This window comes from Aquila chrysaetos, unplaced genomic scaffold (genome assembly GCF_900496995.4).
Source record: "Aquila chrysaetos chrysaetos unplaced genomic scaffold, bAquChr1.4, whole genome shotgun sequence".
NCBI lineage: Eukaryota > Metazoa > Chordata > Aves > Accipitriformes > Accipitridae > Aquila > Aquila chrysaetos.
In genome coordinates this window covers 1-23,953 of record NW_024470395.1, presented here as the reverse complement: position 1 = coordinate 23,953, position 23,953 = coordinate 1, and the positions used below count along the sequence as shown (strand labels likewise).

Genomic DNA, 23,953 nt, shown 5'->3' with positions numbered 1-23,953 from the left:
CGCGCCGCGTCGCGCCGCGCCGTAAAAACGTCGCAAAAAGTCGCAAAGGCGGTCGGTGGGGTGTGGGGGGGGAAGGCCCGCCGGTACCGTGGAGCGCGGCGGAGCGCGATGGCGGCACCGGGCCCCGGTGGGGCGGGCGGGGGCCCGGGGGGGCCCGGGGAGCTGCACCCCCGTACCGGGAAGCTGGTGTCGTTGTCTCAGGGGGGTCGGAGCGCGGCCCGGGCCCAGCCGGGTCAGGAGTTTAATCACGGGCTGGTGTTGAGTCGCGATCCGCTGCGACCCGGCCGCGTCTTCACCGTCCGCATCGACAGGAAGGTGGGGGGGGACTGGGAGGGCTGGGGAAGGGGCGGTGAGGGGGACTGGGGGGACTGGGAGGAGGGGACTGGGGGAACTGGGATGACTAGGAGAGGTGGAGAAGAGAGAACTGGGTATAACTGGGGTGACTGAGAGGACTGGGGAAGAGGGGACTGGGGGGAACTGGGATGAGCGGGAGGACTGGGGAAGAGGGGACTGGGGGGAACTGGGATGAGTGGGAGGACTGGGGAAGAGGGAAATGGGGGTAACTGCAGTGAGTGGGAGAACTGGGGAAGAGGGAACTGGGTATAACTGGGAGGACTGGGAAAGAGCAGACTGTGGGTAGCTGGGCGAACTGGGATGACTGGGGCAGAGGGAAATGGAGGTAATTGCAGTGACTGAGAACTGGGGAAGGGGGAACTGAGTATAACTGGGGGGACTGGGAGGGCTGGGGGGCATTGGGAGGACTGGGGAAGGGTGTGCTGGGGGTGACTGGAAGGAATGGGGAAGAAGGGACTGGGGGTAACTGGGGGAACTAGGACGACTGGGAAAGGGGGAACTGGGAAGATGGGGGCATTGGGAGGACTGGGGAAGGGGGTGCTGGGGGTGACTGGGGGCGATCTGGAGAACTGGGGGGCACTGGGAGGACTGAGGAAGGGGGGCTAAGAGTAACTGGGGGGACTGGGAGAACTGGGGAAGAGGGTACTGGGGTAACTGGGAGAACTGGGGAAGGGAGTGACTGAGGTGACTGGGAAGACTGGGGAGGAGGGGCTGGGCTTTACTGGAGAGGGGGCACTGGGAGGACTGGGGAGGAGAGCCTGGGGCTAACTGAAGACAGGAAACTGGGGTTAACTGGAAGGACAAGGTGGGGGATTGGGGAAGAGGGGGCTGGGGCTGACTGGGGAAGCCCTGGAGGCAACTGGGGGAACTGGGTGTAACTGGGGTGGGGGAAGGGGCACCCCAACATGAACCCCCAGCATGACCCCCCCTTTATTGGGGCTCCCCAACATCAGGCAATGCCCCCCCCCCACACCAGAGCCTCCGGTGTCGGGGTAACACAGACACCAGCGTTGGGGGGCCCTTGACCCCCCCCATTCCCCCATTAGGGCCCCCTTAACCCCCTGTGTCCGCTGCCCCCCCATCAGGGACTCTCTGAACCCCCGTTGCCCCCCCCTTCCCACAGCAGGGACCCCCTTAACCCCCCATTTTGCCCCCCTACATTAGGGACCCCCTTCTCCCCCCTTTCCTACACCAAGGACCCCATTTCCCCCCCATTCCTCCCTTTTTCTATACCAAGGACCCCCTTAACCCTCCCATTTCCCCCCGTTCCCCTCCTTACCCCCATTCCCCCCCCTTACCCCCCCTTTTGCCCCCCTTTCCCCCCCAAGGACCCCCTTGCCCCCCCATTCCTTCCCCCTTACCTCCCATTTCCCCCCCATTCCCCCCATTTGTCCCCTTACCCCCCCATTCCCCCCCTTTCCTACACCACGGACCCCCGTTTCCCCCTATTTCCCCCTGTTTTCCCCCCCGTTTGCCCCCCATTTCCCCCTTACCCCCCCCATTCCCCCCTTTCCTACACCAAGGCCCCCCCTTAACCCTTTCTTCCCCCCCCCCAGGTGAACTCCTGGAGCGGCTCCATCGAGGTGGGGGTGACGGCTCTGGATCCGGCTGAACTGGATTTTCCCAGTAGCGCCACCGGTCTCCGGGGGGGGTTCCTGGGTCGTGTCCGGCTGTTCCGTTCTTCGGGACGGAAGATCTTTACGGGAAGATTTTGGGCCGGATTTAGACGCTTTAGGGGAAGGAGATCGAGTCGGGGTTCAAGCCACCCCAGGGGGGGAATTACGGCTTTGGGTAAACGGGCGGGACTGGGGGGTCGCGGCTGCCGGGTTGCCCCCCCGCGTTTGGGCCGTGGTGGATCTCTATGGGAAATGTACCCAGGTTACCGTCGTCCCCCCTGAGGTGGCTGGACCCCCCCCGGCCCCCCCTTTACCGCCGGTACCCACCCCCCTGCCGGGTAATTGGGAGTGGGGGGGGGGGATATTTGGGGGGGATTTGGGGGTCTAGGGGGGGATTTGGGGGTCTAGGGGGGGATTTGGGGGGCTGGGGGTGATGGAGAGGAGGATTTGGTGGTCAGGGCGGTATTTGGGGGGGTGATGGTGGGGGGATTTGGGGTTCTAGGGGGGATTTGGGGGGCTGGGGGTGAGGGAGGGGGATTTGGGGCTATTTGGGAGTCTGCGGGGGTCTGGGGGTGATGGGGAAGGAGACTGGGGGGATTTTGAGGGAATTTTGGGGTATGGGGATATGGGGAGGGGGGATTAGGGGTGGTCTGGGGTGGTCCAGGGGTGATGGGGAGGCAGGCTGGGGGGATTTGGGGGGAATTTTGGGGTATGGGGATATGGGGAGGGGGGATTTGGGGGGGCTGGGGGAGTACTGGGGGACATTACTGGCAGGGCACTGGGGTTACTGGTGCCCCCCCCGCTCCCTCCCAGCGCTGCCCCCCGCCCCGGCCCCGCCCCGGGCCCAGCCCCGCCCTGACAAGTTCCCAGACAGCCTCGACCCCCCCCGAGGGTGGTGAGTGACAGGGGGCGGGGCCTGGCTTCGAGGGGCGGGGCCAGTTCTAGGGGCGGGGCCACAACCAGCCTTGTCTGGGAGGGGGTGGGGCTTGTCCCCGGGGGTGTGGCCAGCTGCAGGGGGCAGAGCCTTTGCCACCTGTCTGTGGGGGTGGTGTCTCTCCTTGGGGGTGTGGCCTCATCCCAGATGGGTGTGCCTCAGTGGGTGGAGTTGGCTTGAAGGGGCGGGGCTTTCACCATCCCTGCCTGCAGCTGGGACAGGGGAGGGGCCTTGTGGGTGGAGCCTCTCCAGGGGGTGGGGTCTTTGGTGTTGGGGGTGTGGCCTCTTACCAGGGGGTGGAACCTTTCCTCTCCCCACTTGCAGTTATGGAGTCTTTTCCAAGTGGGTGGAGCATCTTGCAGGGGCGTGGTCTCTCTTGGTGGGTGGGGCCTGTCCTGGGGGTGTGATCTGTTGGGCAGGGCCTGTCCCGATGGGGGTGGGGCTTGCCTCAATAGGGGCGGGGCCTGTCTTGGGGTGTGCCAAATCACAGGACATAGGCTGTTTGGTGTTTTTTTTCTGAAACATCTGATAAATAGGGATTTTAGTGGGTGTGGCTTGTCTTTGTGGGTGGTGTTTGTGTGAAAAAAGGTCGGGTCTCCTCAGGGGGTGTGGTCTCTCCGGGGGGCATGGCCCACCCTAGGAGGCGGGGCTTCCACTGCTCTACATTGCCATAATGAATGGATGGAGCGATTCTCTGGAGAGTGTGTCCCCGCCCGGAGGGTGTGTCCCCCGCAGGGGGTGTGGCCTAACCAACCCCACCCACAGGTGCGGCATGGGCGGGGCCAGGGGCTCCGCTGTCCAATGAGGCGTTGCTGTTCCACGAGAAGTGCGGGGCGCTCATCAAACTGAGCAACGGGCACAAGACAGCCGAGCGCCGGCGGCCCCTCGACGAGTTCAACAACGGCGTCGTCCTCACCAACCGGCCCCTGCGTGACGGCGAGATGTTCGAGGTCTGGGGGGGTCCGGGGGTTCTTTTGGGGGTCTTGGGGGGCATCATGGGGGTTTTTGGGGCATCGCTGGCATCCTGGGTGGTCGTGAAGGGGATTTGGGGGGGTCCTGGGTGGTCGTGGGGGGTCCTGGGGGGCATTATATGGGGCCTGGCTGGCATCATGGGGGTCTTTGGGGCATCAGGGTGGTCCCTGGGGCATTATGAGGGTCCTGGGGGGCCTCACGGGGGCCCTGAGTGGTTGTGGGGGTCTTACAGGGGACCTGGGGGGGCATCATGGGGGTTCTGGGGGGGCTTATGGGGTCAGGGGGGTATCATGGGGACCTTTATGGAGATCCTGGGCGACTTATGGGGGTCCTGAGTGTTCTTGGGGTCTCATGGATGTTCTGGGGGTTCTCGGGGAGCATCACAGGGGTCCTGGGGGGGGTCTTGGCACATTGTAGGCGTCTTGGGGGGGGGTGTCGCAGAGTTGGGGGGGGGGGTTGGGAGAATACTGGGGACCTGAGAGTGTCTTGGGGACATTTTTGGGGTCCTGAGGGCAACTGGGTGTCCCATGGGGTATTGGGGGGGGCTGTGAAGTGCATGGAGGGGAATTCTGGGGGGTGTCAGGGGATCCTGGGGGGGGTTGGGGGTCCCTTGACACCCTCCCCCTCACCCCATGACACCCCCTGTCCCAGATCCGTATCGACAAACTGGTGGACAAATGGTCTGGTTCCATCGAGATCGGGGTGACGGCGCACAACCCCAACAGCCTCGAGTACCCCGCCACCATGACCAACCTCCGCTCCGGTGAGCCCCCCCGGATGCCTGGGACCCCTCAGATGCCTGGGTCCTCCCCCAGAGTGGGGTGGGGGGCCCCCCGGATGCCTGAGTCCTCCCAAGACCCCCAACAGTAGAGCTGGGGCTCCCCGAATGCCCTTAGAAAAGGGGTGGGGGTGTTCCCCAATGCCTGTGTCCCCCCAGAGAGGATGTGGGGGGGTTCTCTGTATGCCTGGGTCCCCCCCCAAGACCCGCCCCACTGCACCCCCGCAGGTACCATCATGATGAGCGGCTGTGGGATCCTGACCAACGGGAAGGGGACGCGGCGCGAGTACTGCGAGTTCAGCCTCGACGAGCTGCAGGTGACACCTCCAGGGCACCCCAAAATCAGGAGGGACCCCCTTCAAATCAGGGGGCGACCCCTGAACCCCACCCCCAGGACCCCCAAAACACCCCCAAATCCCCAATGCGCTCCCCTGGGGGCTCCAACCCCTCCCTTGGGGTCCCCTAAAATCAGGTGGGACACCCCAAACCCACCCTGGGATCCCCAAAGTCCCCAAGGCCCCCCAAAATTGGGGGGGGACCCCCACGTTCTCTCTAGAACCCCCAAAAGCCCCCTGAGGCCCCCCAGAATCAGAGGGATCCCCTTTCAACTCCCCTGAGACTCCCAAAACCTCCCCAGGGCCCCTCAAAATTGGGGGGACCCCCCTTAACCCACCCTGGAGACCTTCAACTCCTCATTAGCCCCGCCCCCCCCCCATCTCCACTGTCCCCGCAGGGGTTTGGGGGAGGCCCCAGCGACGTCAACCTTCTCCTGCACCCCCAATTCCCCCTTTGGGACCCCCAAACCCCTTTCTCCACACTTCTGTTGTCCACTGCAGGAGTTTTGGGAGGGTCCCAGCGATGTCCCCCTGCCCTGCTTGTGTCCCTGGTGTCCCCACCATCCCCTGCAAGGATTTTGGGGGGTCCCACCAATGCTAGCCCTCCATCGCTGCACCCTCAACCCCTTGAGGACACCCTGGGGGTTGTGGGGGGGCTCCCAATGCTCCCCAAAGCCCTTCCCTCAGATTTTTGGGGGCTTGTTGTCACCCACGTCATGTGTGTGTGTCCCCCCATAGGAAGGGGACCACATCGGGCTGACGAGGAAAGCCAACAACGCCCTCCACTTCTACATCAACGGCATTGACCAAGGTGGGGGGACACAGGGACACCCTGGGGGGACACAGGGAACATGGGGACACCCCCCCCATACCCCCAGGGGTCTCCTGAAAGTCCCCAAATTGGTATCTTGGCGCTGGGAGGGGACATGGGGACAGCAAGGTGGCTTTGAAGATGTCCCCATCCATGGGGTGTCCCTCGTGTTGATGCCTAATGACCTTGAGGGACCCCAGGTGGTTCTTGGGGACATGTTCATCTGTGGGGTGTCCCCAGTGTTGACACCCCAGGACAGGGAGGGGACATGGAGACCCTAAAGTGGCTCTTGGGGCTGTCCCTGTCTGTATGGTGTCCTGCAGGTTGACACGTCATGACTGGGAGGGGACGTGGGGACCCCAAGGTGGCTCTTGGGGACAACCCCATTCCCAGGATGCCCCCCATGGTGGTACCCCATGACCTTGAGGGCACATGGACACCCCAAAGTGGTTCTTAGTGACGTCCCCAGCCGTGGGGTGTCCCCCACGTTGATGCGCCATGACCTTGAGGGGACAGAGGAGACCCTAGACTCGCTGTTGGGGATGTTTCCATCCCTGGAATGTCCCTAAGGTTGACACCCCATGACCTTGAGAGGACATGGAGACCCCAAAGTGGTTCTTAGTGATGTCCCCAACCCTGGGCTGTCCACCACGTTGGTGCTGCACAACTGGGAGGGGTCGAGGGTATCTCCAGGGTGTCTGTGGTGGCACCTCCATCCATGGGGTGTCCCCAACATTGACACCCCATGACTGGGAGGGGGCACAAGCGATACCAAATTGGTTTTTAGTGACGTCCCCATCCATAGGGTGTCCCCAGTGTTGACACCCCATGATCTCGAGGGGACCAGGGTGTCCCCAGCATGGCTGCGGTGACATCCCTCTCCCTGTCTCCAGGGGTGGCAACGACGTTGACGCCGCTGGTGGTCTATGGGGTGGTGGACCTCTACGGGATGGCGGTGAAGGTGACCATCGTCCACAACCACAACCACAGCGACCGCCTGCGGCGCAACAATGCCATCCTGCGAGCGTTGTCACCCGAGGGTGGCCGGCGTCCCCTCACGTCCCCCCAGCCCCCTGCTGGGCCCCCCGCCGGGCCCCCACCGCCCCCTCGTCTCCTCTTCCACCCCAACTGCGGGCAGAAGGCGGCCATCGTCAACGAGGGGCGCACGGCTCTGCGGCCACAGTGAGTGACGCGGGGGGACGCTGGGGGACATGGGGAGGGACGTGGGGGCTTGGGGGGACCTGGGGACATGGAGGGGTGCAGAGGGAACGGGGACAAGGGAGGGGGAGATGGTCTTGTGGTCACAGCGAGTGACCGTGTCTCCTTTGATGTGATGGGTCCAGCCCTGGTGTCCCCATCCCTGGTGTCCTCATCAACGTGATGGACCCATCGCTGGTGTCTTTGTTGACGTTGTGTCCTTGTTTCCCCATCCCTGCTGTCCCTGTCGACGTCATGAGTCCATCCTTGGTGTCCTCAAGGACGTTGCGTCCTTGTGTCCCCATTCCTGCTTTCTCTGTTGACGTGATGGACCCGTCTCTGGGATCCGTGCTGACGTTGTGTCCTTGTGCCCCCGTCCCTGGTGTCCTCATCAACGTGATGGACCCGTTACTGGTGTCCCCCCTGACATTGAATCTTTGTGTTACTGTTTCTGGTGTCTGTGTTTACGTGATGAGCGTGTCTCCGGTGTCTTTAGTGACGTGTCTTTGTGTCCTCATCTCTGCTGTTGCTGTTGACATCATTGACTCCTCTCTGGCGGGCTCGTTGACGTTGTGTCCTTGTGTCCGTTTCTCTGCTGTCCTTGTTGATGTGATAAACCGATTTTCAGTGTCCCCGATGATGTGGTGTCCTTGTGTCCCCATCCCTGCTGCCCCTGTTGACGTGATGGACCCATCCCTGGCATTTCTGTTGACATTGAGTTCTTGTGTCCCCATCCCTGGCGTCCTCATCAACGTAATGAAGCCATGTTTGGTGTCTTTGCCGACGTTGTGTCTTTGTGTCCCTGTCCCTGGTGTCCCTGACAATGTGATGAACCCATCTTTGGTGTCCTTGCTGACGCTGTGTCCCCATCCCTGGTGTCCCCCATTGATATGATGGGTTCATTCCCTGTGTCCTTGCTGATGCGGTGTCCCCATGTCCCCGCTGACATGACGGACCCATCCCTCGTTCCACCCTGCCCCCCCCCCGGGTGACACGATGTCCCCGTCCCCAGCGCGACAGATGACTTCAACCACGGGGTGGTGCTGAGTGCCCGGGCGCTGCGGGACAACGAGCTCTTCCAGGTCCGCATCGACAAGATGGTGGACAAGTGGGCCGGGTCCATCGAGATCGGGGTGACCACGCACAACCCTGCCTACCTCCAGCTGCCCTCCACCATGACCAACCTGCGCTCAGGTGGGTCCCCGACATCTCCATGGGGTCCCCAACGTCCCCATGGGGTCACCACCTTATCTACCCTCAGCTGCCCACCAACATTACCAACCAGTGCTCAGGTGGGTCCCCAACATCACCACGGGGACCCTATGGGGTCCCCAACGTCCCCATGGGGTCACCACCCACACCCCTGCCTACCTTCACCTGCCCTCCCACCACGACCCGCCTGTGTTTGGCTGGGTTCCTGATGTCCCCGAGGGGTTCCAAACATCTTTCTGGGGTCCCTACAAGGCCCCCAGCTACCCAGGGTGTCCCCAGGTTGTTCCCAGCCACCCCAGCATGTCCCCTAGGCATCTTGAGCCACTCTAGGACATCTTCAGCCACTCCGGAGTGTCCTTGGGGCATCTAGAGCCACTCCAGGGTGTCCTCAGCCGCTCCAAGGTGTCCCCGGGATTTCTTGAGGCACTTCAGGGTCTCTCCAGAGTGTCCCCAGAGCATCTCATACCACTCAGCTATTCCTGGGTGTCCCCAGGACATCTCCAGCTTCTCCTGAGTGTCTCCAGAGTGGCACCAGCCACCCCACGATGTCCCCAGGACTTCCCCAGCCAGCCTTAGGTGTCCCCAGGTCATCTTGAGCTGGTCCAGAAAGTCCCCAGGGCATCTCAAGTCACCCCAGGGTGTCTCCAGCCACCCTGGGTGTCCCTGGGGCATCCCCAGCCACTCCAGGATGTCCCCAGAGTGTCTTCAGCCACCCGTGTGTGTCCTCAGGGCATCTCAAACCACTCCAGGGTGCCCCCAGCCACTCTGGGTTGTCCCAGGGTGTCTCCAGCCACTCCAGGGTGTCCCCAGGGCACCTTGTACCACTCCAAGGTGTCCCCAGCCACTCCAGGGTGTCCCCAGGACGTCCCCAGGGCATCTTCTACCACTCCAGTGTGTCCCCAGCCCCTCTGGGGTGTCCCTAGGACATCTCATACTACTTGGGGTGTCCCCAGGCACTCCAGCATGTCCCCAGGACATCTCATGCTGCTCCAGAATGTCCTCAGTCACTCCAGGGTGTCCCCAGGGTGTTTCCAGCCACTCCAGGATGTCCCTAGAGCATCTCATACCACTCCAAAGTGTCCCCAGCCACTCTGGGGTGTCCCCAGGGTGTCCCCAGCCACTCCAGGGTGTCCCCAGGGCATCTCATACCACTCCAGGGTGTCCCCAACCACTCCAGGGCATCCCCAGCCACCCTTCCCCTCCATGGGTCGTGTCCCCAACCCCGTCCCTGTCCCCGCAGGCACCTGGATGATGACAGGCAACGGTGTGATGCACAACGGCACTACCGTCCTCGACGAGTACGGCCACAACCTCGACCGCCTCAAGGTGGGACAACCCGGACGCCCGGGTCCCTGGTTGGGACCTGTCGGTGTCCCCCCTCCCCGGGTGACGTGCATCCCCGCAGGCGGGGGACACGGTGGGGGTGGTACGCAGGGACGACGGTACCCTCCACTTCTTCGTCAACGGGGCGGCGCAGGGACCCGCCGCCTGGAACGTGCCCCCCAACGTCTACGCCGTGGTGGACCTCTACGGCCAGGCCGCCCAGGCCACCATCGTCGAGGACGGCGGTGAGCTCCTGGGGGGGGGCACTGGGGACGTGGCGGCTCGGGGGGGCACCTGGGGAGGTCAGAGTTGGAGTTTTGGGGGGCTTGGGGGCATCGGGGTGGGGGTTTGGGGCCACTGGGGACACCGGGGTGTTGGGTTTGGGGGGGACAGGGGTTCTGGGGACATCAGAGGTGGAGTTTTGGGGGGCTTGGGGACATCAGGGTGTGGGTTTGAGGAACATTGGGGACCCCAGTGTGCAGGGCCACCTGGGGGGCAATATCGGGGTGCAGGGCTGGCCCTGGGGGTGCAGGGGGATTGCTGGAGCCCTGACATTGGGGATTCACGGGTCATTTGCGTGTGTCCCCCAAGAGGTGACCTCGCTGGCGGGCGATGGCTCGGAGGGGGACACCCCGGGGTCCCCCGAAAGTCCGTCCCCGGGGGGTTCCCCCAGTGACCTGCGGTTCCACCGCCTGCACGGCACCAACGCCGTCATCACCAACGGCGGGCGCACCGCCCTGCGCCAGAACTGCCGCTCCGAGTTCAACGATGCCATCGTCATCTCCAACCGGTCAGGAGCACCCCAAAAATCCCCACTCTGTACCCCAAAATCCTGCCTTGCACTCCAAAACCTTCTCCTGCACCACAAAACTTGACTATGGGTCCCCCAGTGTCCCCCAGTGCTGTCCCCATGTCCCCCAACCTGGGCCAGAACTGCCGCTCTGAGTTCAGTCGCGTCATTGTCATCTCCAACCGGTCAGGGGCACCCCAAAAACCTCCCTCTGAACCCCAAAACCTTCTCCTGCACCCCAAAACCTGGCCACGGGTCCCCCAATGTCCCCAAGTGCCAGCCCCAGGTCCCCAAATCTGCACCAGAGCTGCTGCTGCAATGACGCCATCGTCATCTCCAGCTGGTCGGGGCACCCCAAAACCCTCCCTTTGTACCCCACAACCATCCTGTGAACCCCAAAAACCAGCCCCAGGTCCCCCAAATCTGCCCCCATCCCTGTCCTTGCACCCCCAAACATGTCCCTGGGTCCCCAAACTGGCCTCTGCACCCCCAAATCTGCCTCAAAACTGCCCCCCCCCCAGTTCATCCCCAAATCCACCCTGGGACTCTCCCACAGCACCCCAGGGTGCTTATAACCCCCCCCCACACCTCCCTGGGGGTCCCTATGCCCTTCTCCCCCAATGTAGGGACCCCTGTGCCCCCCCACGCCACCCCGTTGTCCCTCTCCTACCCCCCCAAGGTTTTGGGGTGACCTCCCCCGGTGTCCCCCAGGGCGCTGCGGGATGGGGAACTCTTTGAGATCGTCATCCAGAAGATGGTGGATCGCTGGTCCGGCTCCATCGAGGCGGGTGAGAGGGGACGAGAGGGGACACGGAGGGGAGGGCGTGGGGGGGTCCCCCACACCCTTCCCCATCTCCTGTCCCCCCCTCGGTGTCCCCTGTCATCCCCGTTGTCCCCGCAGGCGTCACCGCCATCCGCCCCGAGGACTTGGAGTTCCCCAACACCATGACGGACATCGACTACGACACCTGGATGCTGAGGTGAGGAGGGGGGGACGCTGGTGTCACCTGGGGGGGTCACCTTGGTGCCCAAGGGGCCTTACTGGGTCACCAGGTTCCCCGAGGGGTCCCCCGTCCACCCCTCTTTTGTCCCCAACGTCCTCTTCTGTCCCCAAGGGGCCAGGACTATGTTCTCGGTGTCCCCAAGGGGTCACGTCTGTCCCCAAGGCGTTGCGCTGGCTCGTCGGGTTCCCCGAGGGTCCGTAATTGTCCCCAGGGTCCCTGGGTTGTCCCCAAGGGAATGTGTTGGTCCCCAGGGTCCCTATCTGTTCCTAAGGGTCCCTGCTTGTCCCCCAGTGTTCCCATCTGTCTCCAGGGTCCCTGTCCATCCCCAAGGGTCCCCATCTGTCTGTCCCTACGGGTTCCTGCTTGTCCCCAAGGTCCTCATCTGTCCCCAGGAGTCCCCATGTGTCCCAAAGGGAACACGTCTGTCCCCAAGTGTCTCCATTTGTCCCCAGGGTCCCTGTCCATCCCCAAGGATCCTCATCTGTCCCTAAGGGTCCCTGCTTGTCCCCGGGGTCCCCATCCATCTCCAAGGATCCCCGTGTGTCCACACAGTCCTCGTCCCATCTCGGAGGGTCCCCGTCTGTCCCCAAGGGTCCCCATCTGTCCCCAAGGATCCCTGTGCGTCCCACAGTCCGTGTCTGTCCCCAAAGGTCCCCATCCATCCCTAAGCATCCTGCTGGGCCACACGAGCCCCGAGCGCTTTCTTGTCCCCTCGCCGTCCCCCCCAGCCCTTCCCCGGTGTCCCCACGATGTCCCCGTGTCCCCGCAGCGGGACGGCCATCATGCAGGACGGTAACACCATGCGGAACAACTACGGCTGCGACCTGGACTCGTTGGGGACGGGTTCGCGCATCGGGATGATGCGGACGGCGCGGGGCGACCTGCGTTACTTCATCAACGGCGCCGACCAAGGCGTCGCCTGCTCGGGGCTGCCGGCGGGTAAGGGGACAGCTTGGGGACGCGGCGGGGACGAGGACGGGGGGGGGGACACGCACACGCGCACGCGTGGGGTCCTGCGTCCACACGATGAGCTCGGTGCGTGGGGATCTGTGATGGTCTGGGGTCCCCGGGGGACATACGGGGATGGGGATGGGGACGTGGTGGGGACGTGGGGATGGGGACGCTGCGGGGGGGGGGACAGGGATGGGGACACGGGCTCCCGTGTCAGCGTGATGTGGTCCTGGGGACCTGAACTGTTCTGGTGTCCCCTGGGGACATGGTGGGGGGGGGGACACACGGGGGACAAGGATGAGGACACAGTGGGGGGGACGTGGGGACGGGGACAGGAGCATGACGGACACGGAGGGGGATGGGGACGTGGGGATGGGGCCATGGGGGGTGACACGTGTCCCCCTCCCCGCAGAGGTGTACGCGGTGGTGGACCTCTACGGCCAGTGCGTCCAGGTGTCCCTCACCGGGGCCACCGGCCCGGCCGACAACAGCCTGACCACCAGCAGTGCCACCGAGAAGGCTTGTCCCCTCCCCTCCCCAGGTAGGGGACACCGGCGGGGGGGGCGGCGGGGGGGGGGGGGGCACTGGTGTCCCCATGGCTGTGGCCCTCAATGGGGTGACGTGTCCACCCGAGGGTGACGTGTCCTGTCTCCCCCCGGGGGGACGTGTCCCCATTCTGGGTGATTGTCCTGTCCTATCCCCCCCCAGGTTGATGTCCCCCCCCCCAGGGTGACACGTGTGTCCCGCGGGTGACGTGTCCCCATTCTGGGTGATGTGTGTCCCCCCCCCAGGATGACACGTCCCCCGGGGCACACGCACACACGTCACTCGGGAGGCGATGTGTCCCCCAGCGACACCCCCCACATCCCCCAGCCCCATGGCCACATGTCGTGTCCCCCCCCGTGACATCACCCCTGCCAAGCCCTGCCCCTCCCACTGCCACACCCTCCTCTAACCCCGCCCCTTCTCTCCCGCCGCCCCCCCCCAGCCCCCGGCCCGTGCCAGCGTTTCCACGGCCGCTGCGGGCAGAACGTGGCGCTGGGGGCGGAGGGGCTGGGGGCCGCCCGGGTGGCCGGCTACTGCCACGGCCTCGTCTTCAGCCGCTCCCACCTCCGGCCCGGGGAGCTCTTCGAGGTGGGTGGGGCCCCCGAGGGACACGCCCACTGGGGGGTGGGGTCAACCGGGGTGGGAGGGGTTGGGGAGCGGCCACCCCCCTGCGTGGTGGAAAGTGGGGGGGGGGGGGGGAAATGGTGGGAGGTGCGGTGTCTCTTTAAGAAAAGTGGGAGGGGTTGGGGGCTCCTCCCCCTGTATAAGCCCCGCCTCCTCCCCTGCCGCGATTTAAACCTGGCAGTGGCTCTGCCCAGGGTGGGAGGAGTCTCTTGGAGCCCCGCCCCCTGTTTTAAGCCCCACCCCAGCCCAGATTTAACCCTGGCAGTGGCTCTGCTCAGGGTGGGAGGAGTCTCTTGGAGCCCCGCCCCCTGTTTTAAGCCCCACCCCAGCCCAGATTTAACCCTGGCAGTGGCTCTGTTCAGGGTGGGAGGAGCATCCTGGAGCCCCGCCCCCTCTAAGCTCCGCCCCCTCCCCAGCCCAGATTTAACCCTGGCAGTGGTTCTGCCAAGAGCGGGAGGAGCCTCCTGGAGCCCCGCCCCTTCTATAAGCACCACCCACGCCATCCCCAGCCCCGATTTAACCCCTTATTACCCAGCTACAACTCAACCCGAGGGCGAGCCATAGATACGCCCACAGTGGGCGGTGCTTTTTGGTAGCCACACCCGCGGTGGGCGGAGCCTTTTTGTAGCCCCGCCCCTCCCCCAAGCCCCACCCCCCCACCTTTAACCCTCGCCCTGCCAGGTGCGGATCGAGGCGCTGGACGAGCGCTGGGCGGGTTCGGTGCGGCTGGGGCTGACGGCGTTGCCCCCCGGGCAGGGCCCCCCCGGCCCCCCCGCCCTGCCCGCCACCCTCCTGGACCTGCCCGCGCCCCCCACCTGGGTGGTGGCGGGGGCCGAGGTCCGGCGCAACGGGACCCTCACCCGCCACAACTACGGCGTCTCCCTCGACCGCCTGGCGGTGAGTTGGGGGGGGGTCCCCAAGGGGGTCTTGGGGGGTCCCAGGGGGGCCCTGGCGGGGTCAGAGAGGTCCCCAGGGGGGTCCTGGGAGTCCCAGGGGGGTTTGGGGGGTCAGGGAGGTCCCTACTGGGGTCTTGGGGGTCTCGGGGGGGGGGGGGGGGTCAAGGAGGTCCCCAGGGGAGTCTTGGGGTCCCAGGAGGGTCCTGGGGGGGGCAGGAAGGTCCCCTTGGGGTCTTGGGGGTCCCAGGGACGTCCCCAGGGGGGTCCTGGGGGTCCCTGGGTGGGGGTGGGGTTTGGGGGGGTCCCCGGGGGGGTCTGACGGGTGCCCCCCCCCCCAGGTTGGGAACCGGCTGGGGGTGCGGCGCGGCCCCGATGACACGATGCACATCCTGGTGGACGGGGAGGACATGGGCCCCGCCGCCACCGGCGTCGCCAAGGTAACGCCCCCGTGAGGTCACACACCCCGCTCTGATGTCACCCCTTTCCACGTTACTCCTTTGATGTCCCCCCCGTGGTGTCGCTTCCTGTGATGTCATCTCCGTGATGTCACCCCCGCAGTGTCACCTGATGCAGGGCTCCAGGGTCACCGGGAGCTCTCTGACCTCATTTCCTGCCTGGCAGGGGCATGGCTGTGATGTCATGAGGCTCTCTGGCCTCATTTCTTGCGTGGGAAGGGCGTGGCTGTGACATCATGAGGTGCTCTGACCTAATTTTCTGCCTGGGAGAGGCATGGCTGTGATGTTATGAGGCTCTCTGGCCTCATTTTTTGCCTGGGAATGGCGTGGTCGTGATGTCACGAGGTTCTCTGATATCACTTCCTGCCTGGGAGGGGCTTCACCATGATGTCACTCGGTTTCCCGAGCTCACTTTTTGTTTGGGAGGGGCACAAGTATGATATCATAGAGCTCTCTGATGTCAGTTCCTGGGCAGGAGCAGCCTGGCCGTGATGTCACAGGGCAGGGTGAGCTCACTTCTTTCCTGGGATGAGCTTTGTTATGATGTCATCAGGTTAGGTGATCTCATTTCCAGTTCTAGAGGTGCTTTGATCTGATGCCATTTCATTTTCTGACCTCGTTTGCTACTTGGCGGTGGCACAGCTGTGATGTCATAGAGCTCTCTGATCTCACTTCCTGCCCGGGAGGGTCCTGACTGTGACGTCACAGGGCTCTGTGACCTCACCTCTTGCCTGGGGAGGGTGCTTGGCTGTGATGTCGCTGGGTTCCCTGGCCTCGTGTGCTGCCTGAGAAGAGAGTGATAGCGATGTCACGGGGCGCTCTGACCTCGCTTTGTGCCTGGGAGGGCCTTCGCTGTGATGTCACTGGCGTCCCTGAGCTCACGCCCTGCCTGGGAGGGGCAGGGCCGTGACGTCACGCGCTGACGTCGCCGCCTCTCCCCCCCCCGCAGAACGCCTTCGTGGCGCTGGACCTGTACGGGCGGGTGACGGCCGTCTCCATCGTCAGCGCGGGGGGCGGGGAGGGGGGGGGGCAGCAGCGCCCCCTCCCCCAGCCCCTCCCCCACGCCCAGCCCCTCGCCCACCGCTGGGACCCCCCTCGCCGTGAGTGGGGAGGCACTGGGAGGGACTGGGGGGGACTGGGAAGGGACTAGAGGGGCACTGGGGGGAAACTGGGAGGGACTGGGGGTGGCTGGGGGGCTTGGGGGGAGCATGGGGGGGCGCTGGGAGGGACTGGGAGGCTCAGGGAGAGGGGATGGGGGGGACTGGGAGGGAACTGGGTGCTGTGGAGAACCCCAAATCCCCATTGGCCCCCCCTTTCCATTTTTGGGGTGCTCCCATCCCCCCCAACCCAGCCCCTGACCCCGTGCCTCCCCCTCCCCCAGGGCCCCCCCACATTTTTGGGGTGCCACGGCAAGAACATCCTGCTCTCCAACGGGAACCGCACGGCCACCCGCGTCTCCAGTTACAACCAGGGACTGGTGCTGGTGGGACAGCCCCTCCCCCCCGGCCGCCTCTTCCAGGTACCGCCCCTTTCCCGGGCAGCCAATGGTAGCCCTGCGTTGCTATGAGGTCAGAGATGAAGTTGGGGAGGTCAGAGAAGGGGGAGGTCAGGAGGGGGGTGATGATGTCACACTGGGCCGGCCAATGGTGGCTGTGTGTCCTGATGAGGTCATGGCGGAGGAGTGGGAGATGGGGGGGGGGGGGGGGCTGGGGGCGTGTCTCTGCATGTGAGGTCATATGGGGCGGCCAATGGCGGCAATGCGGCAATGTGGGGTCAACAGGGGTTGTGATGTCACGCCGGGGACGGCCAATGGCGGCGCTGCAGTTGCGTGAGCTGACCAGGGACTGTGATGTCACACGGGACTGGCCAATGACGGCACTGCAGCTGTTTGGTGTCGCTGTGACGTCACACGGGGCCGGCCAATCGCTGCTCACCGGGTCCCCCTGACATCACACCGAGCTGTCCCGTCTGATGGCAGGGGTGGTGTGTGACGCTGGATCACGACGTCCCAGTGACATCACAACGATGTCACAGACGCCCTTAAGCGCAGGGGGAGTCGCTGAACCCACAGTGGAGCTCGTTGCTGGGTGGGGTGGGGGGGGGGGGCCCTGAGGGGGCGGTGACATCACTGGGAGGGGTGATGACATCATGGGGGTGTGATGGCCTCCCACTGATGTCACCCATGGCGGCGGCGGAGCTCGTCGGTGGCGGGGAGGGGGGGGGGGGGTGGCCGGTGGTGTGGGCGGTGATGTCACGGAGGGGCGGTGATGTCGCGAGAGAGTGGCGATGACATCACAACGATGTCACCCACCCCGTCCCCCCCCCCCGGGGCGCGGCGCGACTCGGCGCGCCCGCGGCGGGCTTCGGTGCTGGGGGCGACGACCTGGGGGGGGGGGGGGGGGGGGGGAAGGTGACGTCACGGGGGGTGGGATGCCGTCACGGGGAGGCGACGACGTCACGGTGACGTCACGCCGCCCCCCCCCCCCCCCCAGGTGCAGATCGACGCCCTGAACCCGCAGTGGAGCTCCTCGCTGGCCCTGGGGGTGACGGGGGCCCCCCCCGGGCGCGGCCCCCTCCCCGCCTGCGCCGCCGGCCTCAAGCGCTCGGCGTGGCTGCTCCAGCGCCGCAGCGTCTTCCACAACGCCCGCAAGGTGGGGGGGGGCACCCCGAAACGCGCCCCACCGCGGGGCGGGGGGGGGGGGACGGGACACACGACACCCGGGAGACCACCGTAACCCCCCCCCCCGCCCCAAACCGCCTCGGGACACGCCACCCCTCCATGGACCCCCCCCCGGGGACCCCAACACCCCCAGGGACCCCCCCAAAACTCCTCGGGACACCCCCCCCCCTTTCCCCAGGGGGGGGTCCTCAATTTTTTGGGCATCCCCAAGGGGGTTCCCCCATCCCCAGGGTTGTCCCCCCCATTCCCAGGGACCCCCCCCCATCCCCAGGGCCCCCCCATTCCCAAGCCCCTTTTGCCCCCAGGGGCCCCCCCCATCCCTAAGTCCCCTACACCCCTAGGTGACCCCCCCCCATTCTCAAGTCCCCCCCCATTCCCAAGCCTCCTTCACCCCCAGGTGACCCCCCCCATCCCCATGGCCCCCCATATCTCCAAGTCCCCCCCCATTCCCAGGGACCCCCCCCCCATCCCCAGGGACCCCCTATTCCCAAGCCCCCCCCATCCCCAAGCCCCTCTTGCCCCCAGGTGACCCCCCCCATCCCCATGGCCCCCCCTATCTCCAAGTCCCCCCCCCCATTCCCAAGCCCCCCTCACCCCCAGGGACCCCCCCCCCATTCCTAAGGCCCCATTCCGAAGCCGCCCCCCCCCCCCCATTCCCAAGCCCCCCGATCCCCTTGGAGGCGTAGATCCCCTCTCACACCACCGGGGGGTCCCCCTTACACTATGGGGGTGTCCCGTGTCCCCCCCCCCCCCCCAGATCTGCGAGAACTACGGCCCCAACCTGGACGCGCTGCCGGCGGGGACGCTGCTGGGGCTGCTGGTGGACGGGGGGGGGGCGGCTCCACCTCTACGTCAACGGCTGCGACCAGGGGGTGGCGGCGGGGGGGGTCCCGGCCCCCTGCTACGTCCTGCTCGACCTCTACGGCCAGTGCCAGCAGGTGAGGGGGGGGGGCACCCCCATTTCGGAGCACCCCAGGGAACCCCGTGTCTGCGTGGGGAAGCCCTCACCCCCCCCCCAAAACGGAGCCCAGGGGAGCACCCGCCTTGGGGGGGGACCCAGGTGTCTGGGGAGATCGCCCCCCCCCCCCCCCGAAGGGTTTGGGGGGGGCACCCTGGTTTCTGAGCACCCCAGGGACCTGGGGGGGGCACCCACCTCCTCAGGGATTCTGGTATTCCCCCCCCCCCCCCCCAAAAAAGGGACCTAGGCATTCGGGGAGATCACACACACCCCCCCCCCAGAAAGGGTCTGGGGGGGCACCCCGATTTTGGAGCACCCCAGGGACCCCCATGTCTGGGTGGGGAAGCCCTTAGCCCCCCCCAAATGGACCCCAGTGGAGCACCCCCCCAAAATGGGACCCAGGTGTCCAGGGAGATCTTCCCCCCCCCCCCCCCCCCCCAAAGGGACCCCAGGGTCTGGGGGGGTCCCACCCCTTCAGGGATCCTGGTACACACCACACACCCCCCCCCCCACCCCCCCCCCCCCAAAAAAAGCACCTCAGGCATCTGGGCCCCGCTGAGCCCCTGTGTGTCCCCCCCCCCCCAGGTGACAATCGTGTCAGAGACGCCGGACGGGGGGGGGCCCCAGCGGGGACCCCCGGACGCGGGGGGATGTGGAGAAGGCCGACGTGGTGGATGGTGAGTGGGGGGGGGGGCACCCAAAAGTGGGGGGCTGGGGGGGGGTCAGGGCCCCCCAAAATGGGGTGGGGGTGGCAGAGGCAGGGATTGCTGGAATTTATGGGGCTGGGGGGGGTCAGGGCCCCCTAAAATGGGGGGGAGGGAGGGTCAGTGCCCCCCCCAAACTCCATGGAGCTTGGGGGGGGCTCAGACACCCCCAGATCTATGGGGCTGGGGGGGTCCCGCTCCTCCCTGTGGGTCTGGGGGGGCTCAGACCCCCAGATCTATGGGGCTGGGGGGGAGGGGGGGCCTCAGGACCGAACCAGAGCGGGCGTGCCCATTTAAAGCCCCCACCCTTGGGTGTGGCCCTGCAATGCCCCACCCCTGGGCGTGTCTAACAGAAGCCCCGCCTCCTCGCTAGGGATCAAGGAGAGCCTGTGCTGGGCCCCCCCCCCTGGCCGGGCCCCCCCTCAAGCCCTGCGAGTACCAAGCTCTCTGCGCCCGCTTCAAGGACCTCCTGCTGCTGCCCGGTGCGCCCGCACCCCTGGGCGCCCCCCCCCCCAAAAAGGGTGGGGGGGTCCCGGACCCCTGGGTGCCCCCCCTTAAAGAGTGGGGGGGGGTCCTAGACCATTGGGTGTCCCGCTGGGGTTGAGGGGTGGGGGGCCTGGACCCCTGGGTGCCCCCCCCAGGGTTGAAGGGTGGGGGGCCTGGATGCTTGGGTGCCCTGGGGGGGGGGGTTGGGGTACCCCCCCCGACCCCTGGGTTCCCAAAGGATGGGGGTCCCAGATGCCTGAGTGCCCCCCCCCCCCCCCAACTTGGGTCCCTTTGGGGGGGTTTGGGGGTCCCAAATACCTGGGTTCCTTTGAGGGGGGGGGGAATCCCCCTGGGGATGGGGGTCCCGGATCCCTGGGTGTCCCCCCCCCCCACCCCAGACACCTGGGTCCCTTGGGGGGGGTTGGGGTCCCCCCTGACCCCCCCTAACCGCCCCCCCCAGATGAATATTTCACCCCCGAGCCCCGGCGCAGTCTCTGCTTTTGCGAGTCCTGCCAGCAGCTCCGGGGGGAGGAGGGGTGCCGGCGGGGGGAGGGTCCCCGCGACCCCCCCGTCCCCCTTGGCTGGTGTCGCTTCAGCCTCCGGTGAGTTGAGGGGGGGGGTCTTGGGGGGGCCCTGGGGGGGTTGGGGAGGTCTAAGAGGAGGTTTGGGGGCTCTAAGAGAGGGTTTTGGGGGGATTTTGGGGGGTCCTGGGGGGGGGGGGGGGGTCTAAGAGGGATTTTTGGGGGAGTTGGAGGGTCTCAGGAGGGGTTTCGGGGGGTCTTGGGCAGGTTGGGGTATCAAAGAGGGTTTTTGGGGGGGTATGGGGGGATGTCGGGGGGTCCTGGGGGGGGTTGGAAGGGCTCTGGGGGGGCCTTAGAGGGATTTTGGGGGGCTGCAGGAGGGGTTTAGGGGGATGCTGGTGGTCCGGGGGGGGATTGGGGGGCTCTAGGAGGGGTTTCAGGGGGGACTTTGGGGGGACCTTGGAGGAATTTGGGGGGGTTGGGGGGGGTCTAAGTGGGGTTTGGGGGGTCCAGGAGGGGTTGGGGTGAGTCCTGGGGGGGATTAGGGGGGAACTTTGGGGGTCTGGGGGGGATTGAGAGGTCCTGGGGGGGCTCTGGGAGGGGTTTGGGGGGTGCTGGGGGCTTTGGGGGTGCCCAGGGGGGTCCAGGAGGGATTTGGGGAGGCATTGGGGGGGTGTTTGGGGGTCTTGAAGCAGTTTGGGGGGCGTGGGGGGGTTGGGGGTTCTGGGGGGGTTGGGGGTTCTGGGAAGGGTCTAGGTGCCGTGCGTGGGGGGGTGGGTGTGTTTTGGGGATGCCAAGGGGGTTTTGGGGTGCCCCTGCCCCCCCCGCCCCCCCTTTTTTGCCCCCCCCCAGGACGAAGCCGCGGCTGGAGGCGGGGGGCGCGTGGCAGAAGTGGCCGACGGCGTACCACGGCACCAGCGCCGGCGCTGTCCGCCGTCTGCTCGACCAGGGCGAGCTGCTGCCAGGTGGGGGGCGCGGCGCGGCGGGGGGGGGCGGGACACACGGCCCCCCCCGGACACCCCCAGAGCCCCTCCCAACCTTCCCCGTCGGGGGACCCTGGAGTCAGGGGGGGAACCCCAGAGCCCCCCATGACCCCCTGACCTTCTCCATCAGGGCACCCCAACATCTGGGGGGTGGACCGCCCCATAGCCCCCCCCACAACCCTCCCATAGCCCCCCCACACCACCCCTTGACCCCCCTATAGCCCCCCCATAACCCACCCCAGCTGCCTATAACCCCCATACCCCCCCATAACCCCCCCATAGCCCCCATACCCCCCCCATAAACAGCCCACAGCCCCCCCTAGCCCCCCCAGAACCCTCCCTACCCCCCCCATCAGGCCCCCCCCCCCCCACTGACCCCCCCTCCTCCCCCCCCCCAGGCCCCTGGTCCATCCTGAGCGGCACGGCCAAGGCGGAGCCCTCGGGCGGAGCCCTGCGGGGTAACCCCGCCCCCGGGGCGGGGCCTCAGCCCTCAGCCCCGCCCCGCCTCGTCCTCTCCCCCGCCCTGCGCTACGCCGCCCTCGAGCCCTTCGCCACCAAAGTGCAGTACGTGGGCGGGGCCTGGGCGGCGGGCGGGGCCTCGGTGAGGGAGGGGGCGGGGCTTTGTGGGAGAGGGCGGGGCTGGAGGGGGTCCCCTTTGGGGGTGGGTGGGGCTACGCAAATAAGAGGTGGGTGGGCGGGGCTATCCTGGGAAGGGTGTCCCCTGGAAACCACGGGAGGGAGGTGGGGCTTTTGTGGCAGGAGGCGTGGGCATGCAAATTATAGCCTAGGTGGGTGGAGCTCCTGCAGAAGCAGCTGGGAGGCTTTATGGGCTGGGGCTATGCAAAAGCTTCCCGGGTGGGCGTGGTTATGCAAATGAGCTCATAGTTGCATACAACCTTATAGGGCCTGGTTCCCTCCCGGGGGGGGTGGGCGTGTGTGGGCGTGGCCTACATGGAGGCGTGTCCTATCGGTGTCCCCGCCCCCAGCTTCCAGCCATTCCCGGGGGTGGGTAGGCGTGGCCATGCAAATGACCCCACCACCACACGTAGCCTTAAAGGGGCCAGTCCCCCTCTGGGGGGGGTGGGGCGGATGGGGTGGGGAAGGAGTGGGCGGGCTTTCTCGGCGTGGGCGTGTCCCAGGGGCGGGGTGGGCGTGTCCTAACGCCGTCCCCACCCCCCAGCTTCCGGGACCCGGGCTCTCAGCGGGCGCACGGGGCGCAGGTGGCCTTGGAGGTGTGCGTGCGGCCGGGCTCCTTCCGCGCCGGCCCCCCCTCCCTGCGCCCCCCCCGAGGGGCTGGACCCCGCCGAGCTCGAGTGGGTCACCAAGGAGCCGGGGGCCACCGTCCTCTGCGGGCTGCTGGTCCGCGTCGACTGACGGGGGGGGGGGACGGACACCCACCCCCCGCCCCCCTTCCCGGGGCTGGGGATGCCCCCTAGATGGGGACACCCCCCCATAGGGATGGGGAACCCCCCCCGAGAAGGTGGGGACCCCCCCCAGGGATGGGGACCCCCCCCAAGGACAGGGACCCCCCCCCAGGGATGGGGAACATCCTCCTCCATTCCCAGGGATGGGCAACCCCCCCTTAGTTGGGGACCCCCCCCCGAGATGGGGAGACCCCCCCCCACCAAGGCGATGGGGAACCCCCTAGATGGGGGAAGCCCCCCCTTAGTTGGGGACCCTCCCAAGAAGATGGGGACCCCCCCCTCTAAGTGGGGACCACCCCAGGGATAAGGAACCCTAATGGGGATGGGGAACCCCCCCCAAGAGGATGGGGAAACCCCCCAGGGATGGGACCCCCCCTTAAGTGGGGACCCCCCAAGGACAGGGACACACCCCCACCCCCATGAAGGAGACCCCCCCCCATGGGGGCAGGGACCCCCCCCCGAGACACAGCCCCCACCCCCCCCAAAAACATGGACCCCCCCCCCGTGGGGATGGGGACCCCCAGGTTGGGGACCCCCCCCCTTCAGGGACAAGGACCCCCCCAATTTGGGGACACCCCCCCTGTGCTGGGGACCCCCCTGGGGCTTTTGGGGGGTTCTGCCCCCTCCCCAATTATTGGGGACCCCCGTGGCCCCCCCCCATGTGGACCCCCCTGCCCTAAATTGGGCCCCCCCCAAATCCCCTTTATGGGGGGAGGGGGACACTTTGCACACCCCAAATTGGGGACACCCCCCCCCACCCTGGAGCTGGTTTGGGGGGGGGTCCCCAAATTGGGGGGGGTGTCCTGAAATCGGGGGGGGGGCTCTGACCCTATTTTGGGGGGGTCTCACCCCAATTTGGGAGGTGGGAATCCCCTTGGGGGGGGAAGGGGTCGAATTTGGGGGGGGGGTGTTCTCCTGAGCCCATGGGGTCCCAGCCCCCATTTTGGGGGTGGGCGGGGGCTACAGCACTTACCCCCCTCCCCCACCTGCACATCCCCCCCCCCGCTGCCCCTCCCCCCCCTTTATTTATTACCCCCAAATGTGAATCCGGGGGGGGGGCGGGATGGGGGGGGGGGGGGTGTCTTTTTGTTGTTTTTTTTTTTTTTTTTTTTTAAAAAGGAATTTTTATTTAAAGCTGCTTTCGGGGGGGGGGGAAGGGGGGGTCCCCGTGATCTGACCCCACCCCCCCCCCACGTGTTCCCCCCCCCCCCCCCCGGGTTTATAAACCACAAGAGAGAGAGAGAGAGAGAGAAACACGGTGTGGTCTTTTTTTTGGGGAGGGGGGTCAGGATCGGGCCCCTGGGGGGCCTGGGGGGGGCTCCTGGGGCAGGATCGACCCCCCCCCGTGAAGGGTGTTGGGGTCCCTGGGGCAGGATCGGGAAACAGGAACGGGGGGCGG

General features: G+C 66.4%; 1 protein-coding gene across 1 annotated transcript; it reads left to right on the top strand.

Moving 5' to 3' along the window:
• The first annotated feature begins 128 nt into the window (after window positions 1-128).
• NEURL4 (neuralized E3 ubiquitin protein ligase 4) lies at window positions 129-23,004 on the top strand. The gene is given in 31 exon segments (XM_030006762.2): window positions 129-315; window positions 1,911-2,308; window positions 2,784-2,865; window positions 3,670-3,854; window positions 4,528-4,639; window positions 4,883-4,971; window positions 5,728-5,800; window positions 6,694-6,982; window positions 8,010-8,191; window positions 9,450-9,535; window positions 9,615-9,777; window positions 10,124-10,322; window positions 11,034-11,110; window positions 11,224-11,302; window positions 12,096-12,265; window positions 12,690-12,818; window positions 13,266-13,411; window positions 14,129-14,344; window positions 14,682-14,780; window positions 16,180-16,317; window positions 17,291-17,449; window positions 18,236-18,316; window positions 18,318-18,416; window positions 19,022-19,048; window positions 19,050-19,113; window positions 19,514-19,557; window positions 19,559-19,622; window positions 20,087-20,228; window positions 21,000-21,112; window positions 21,529-21,694; window positions 22,311-23,004. Coding segments are annotated over 30 exon segments (3,822 nt in total). The 5' UTR covers window positions 129-315; window positions 1,911-2,215; the 3' UTR covers window positions 22,567-23,004.
• The last annotated feature ends 949 nt before the right edge of the window (window positions 23,005-23,953 follow it).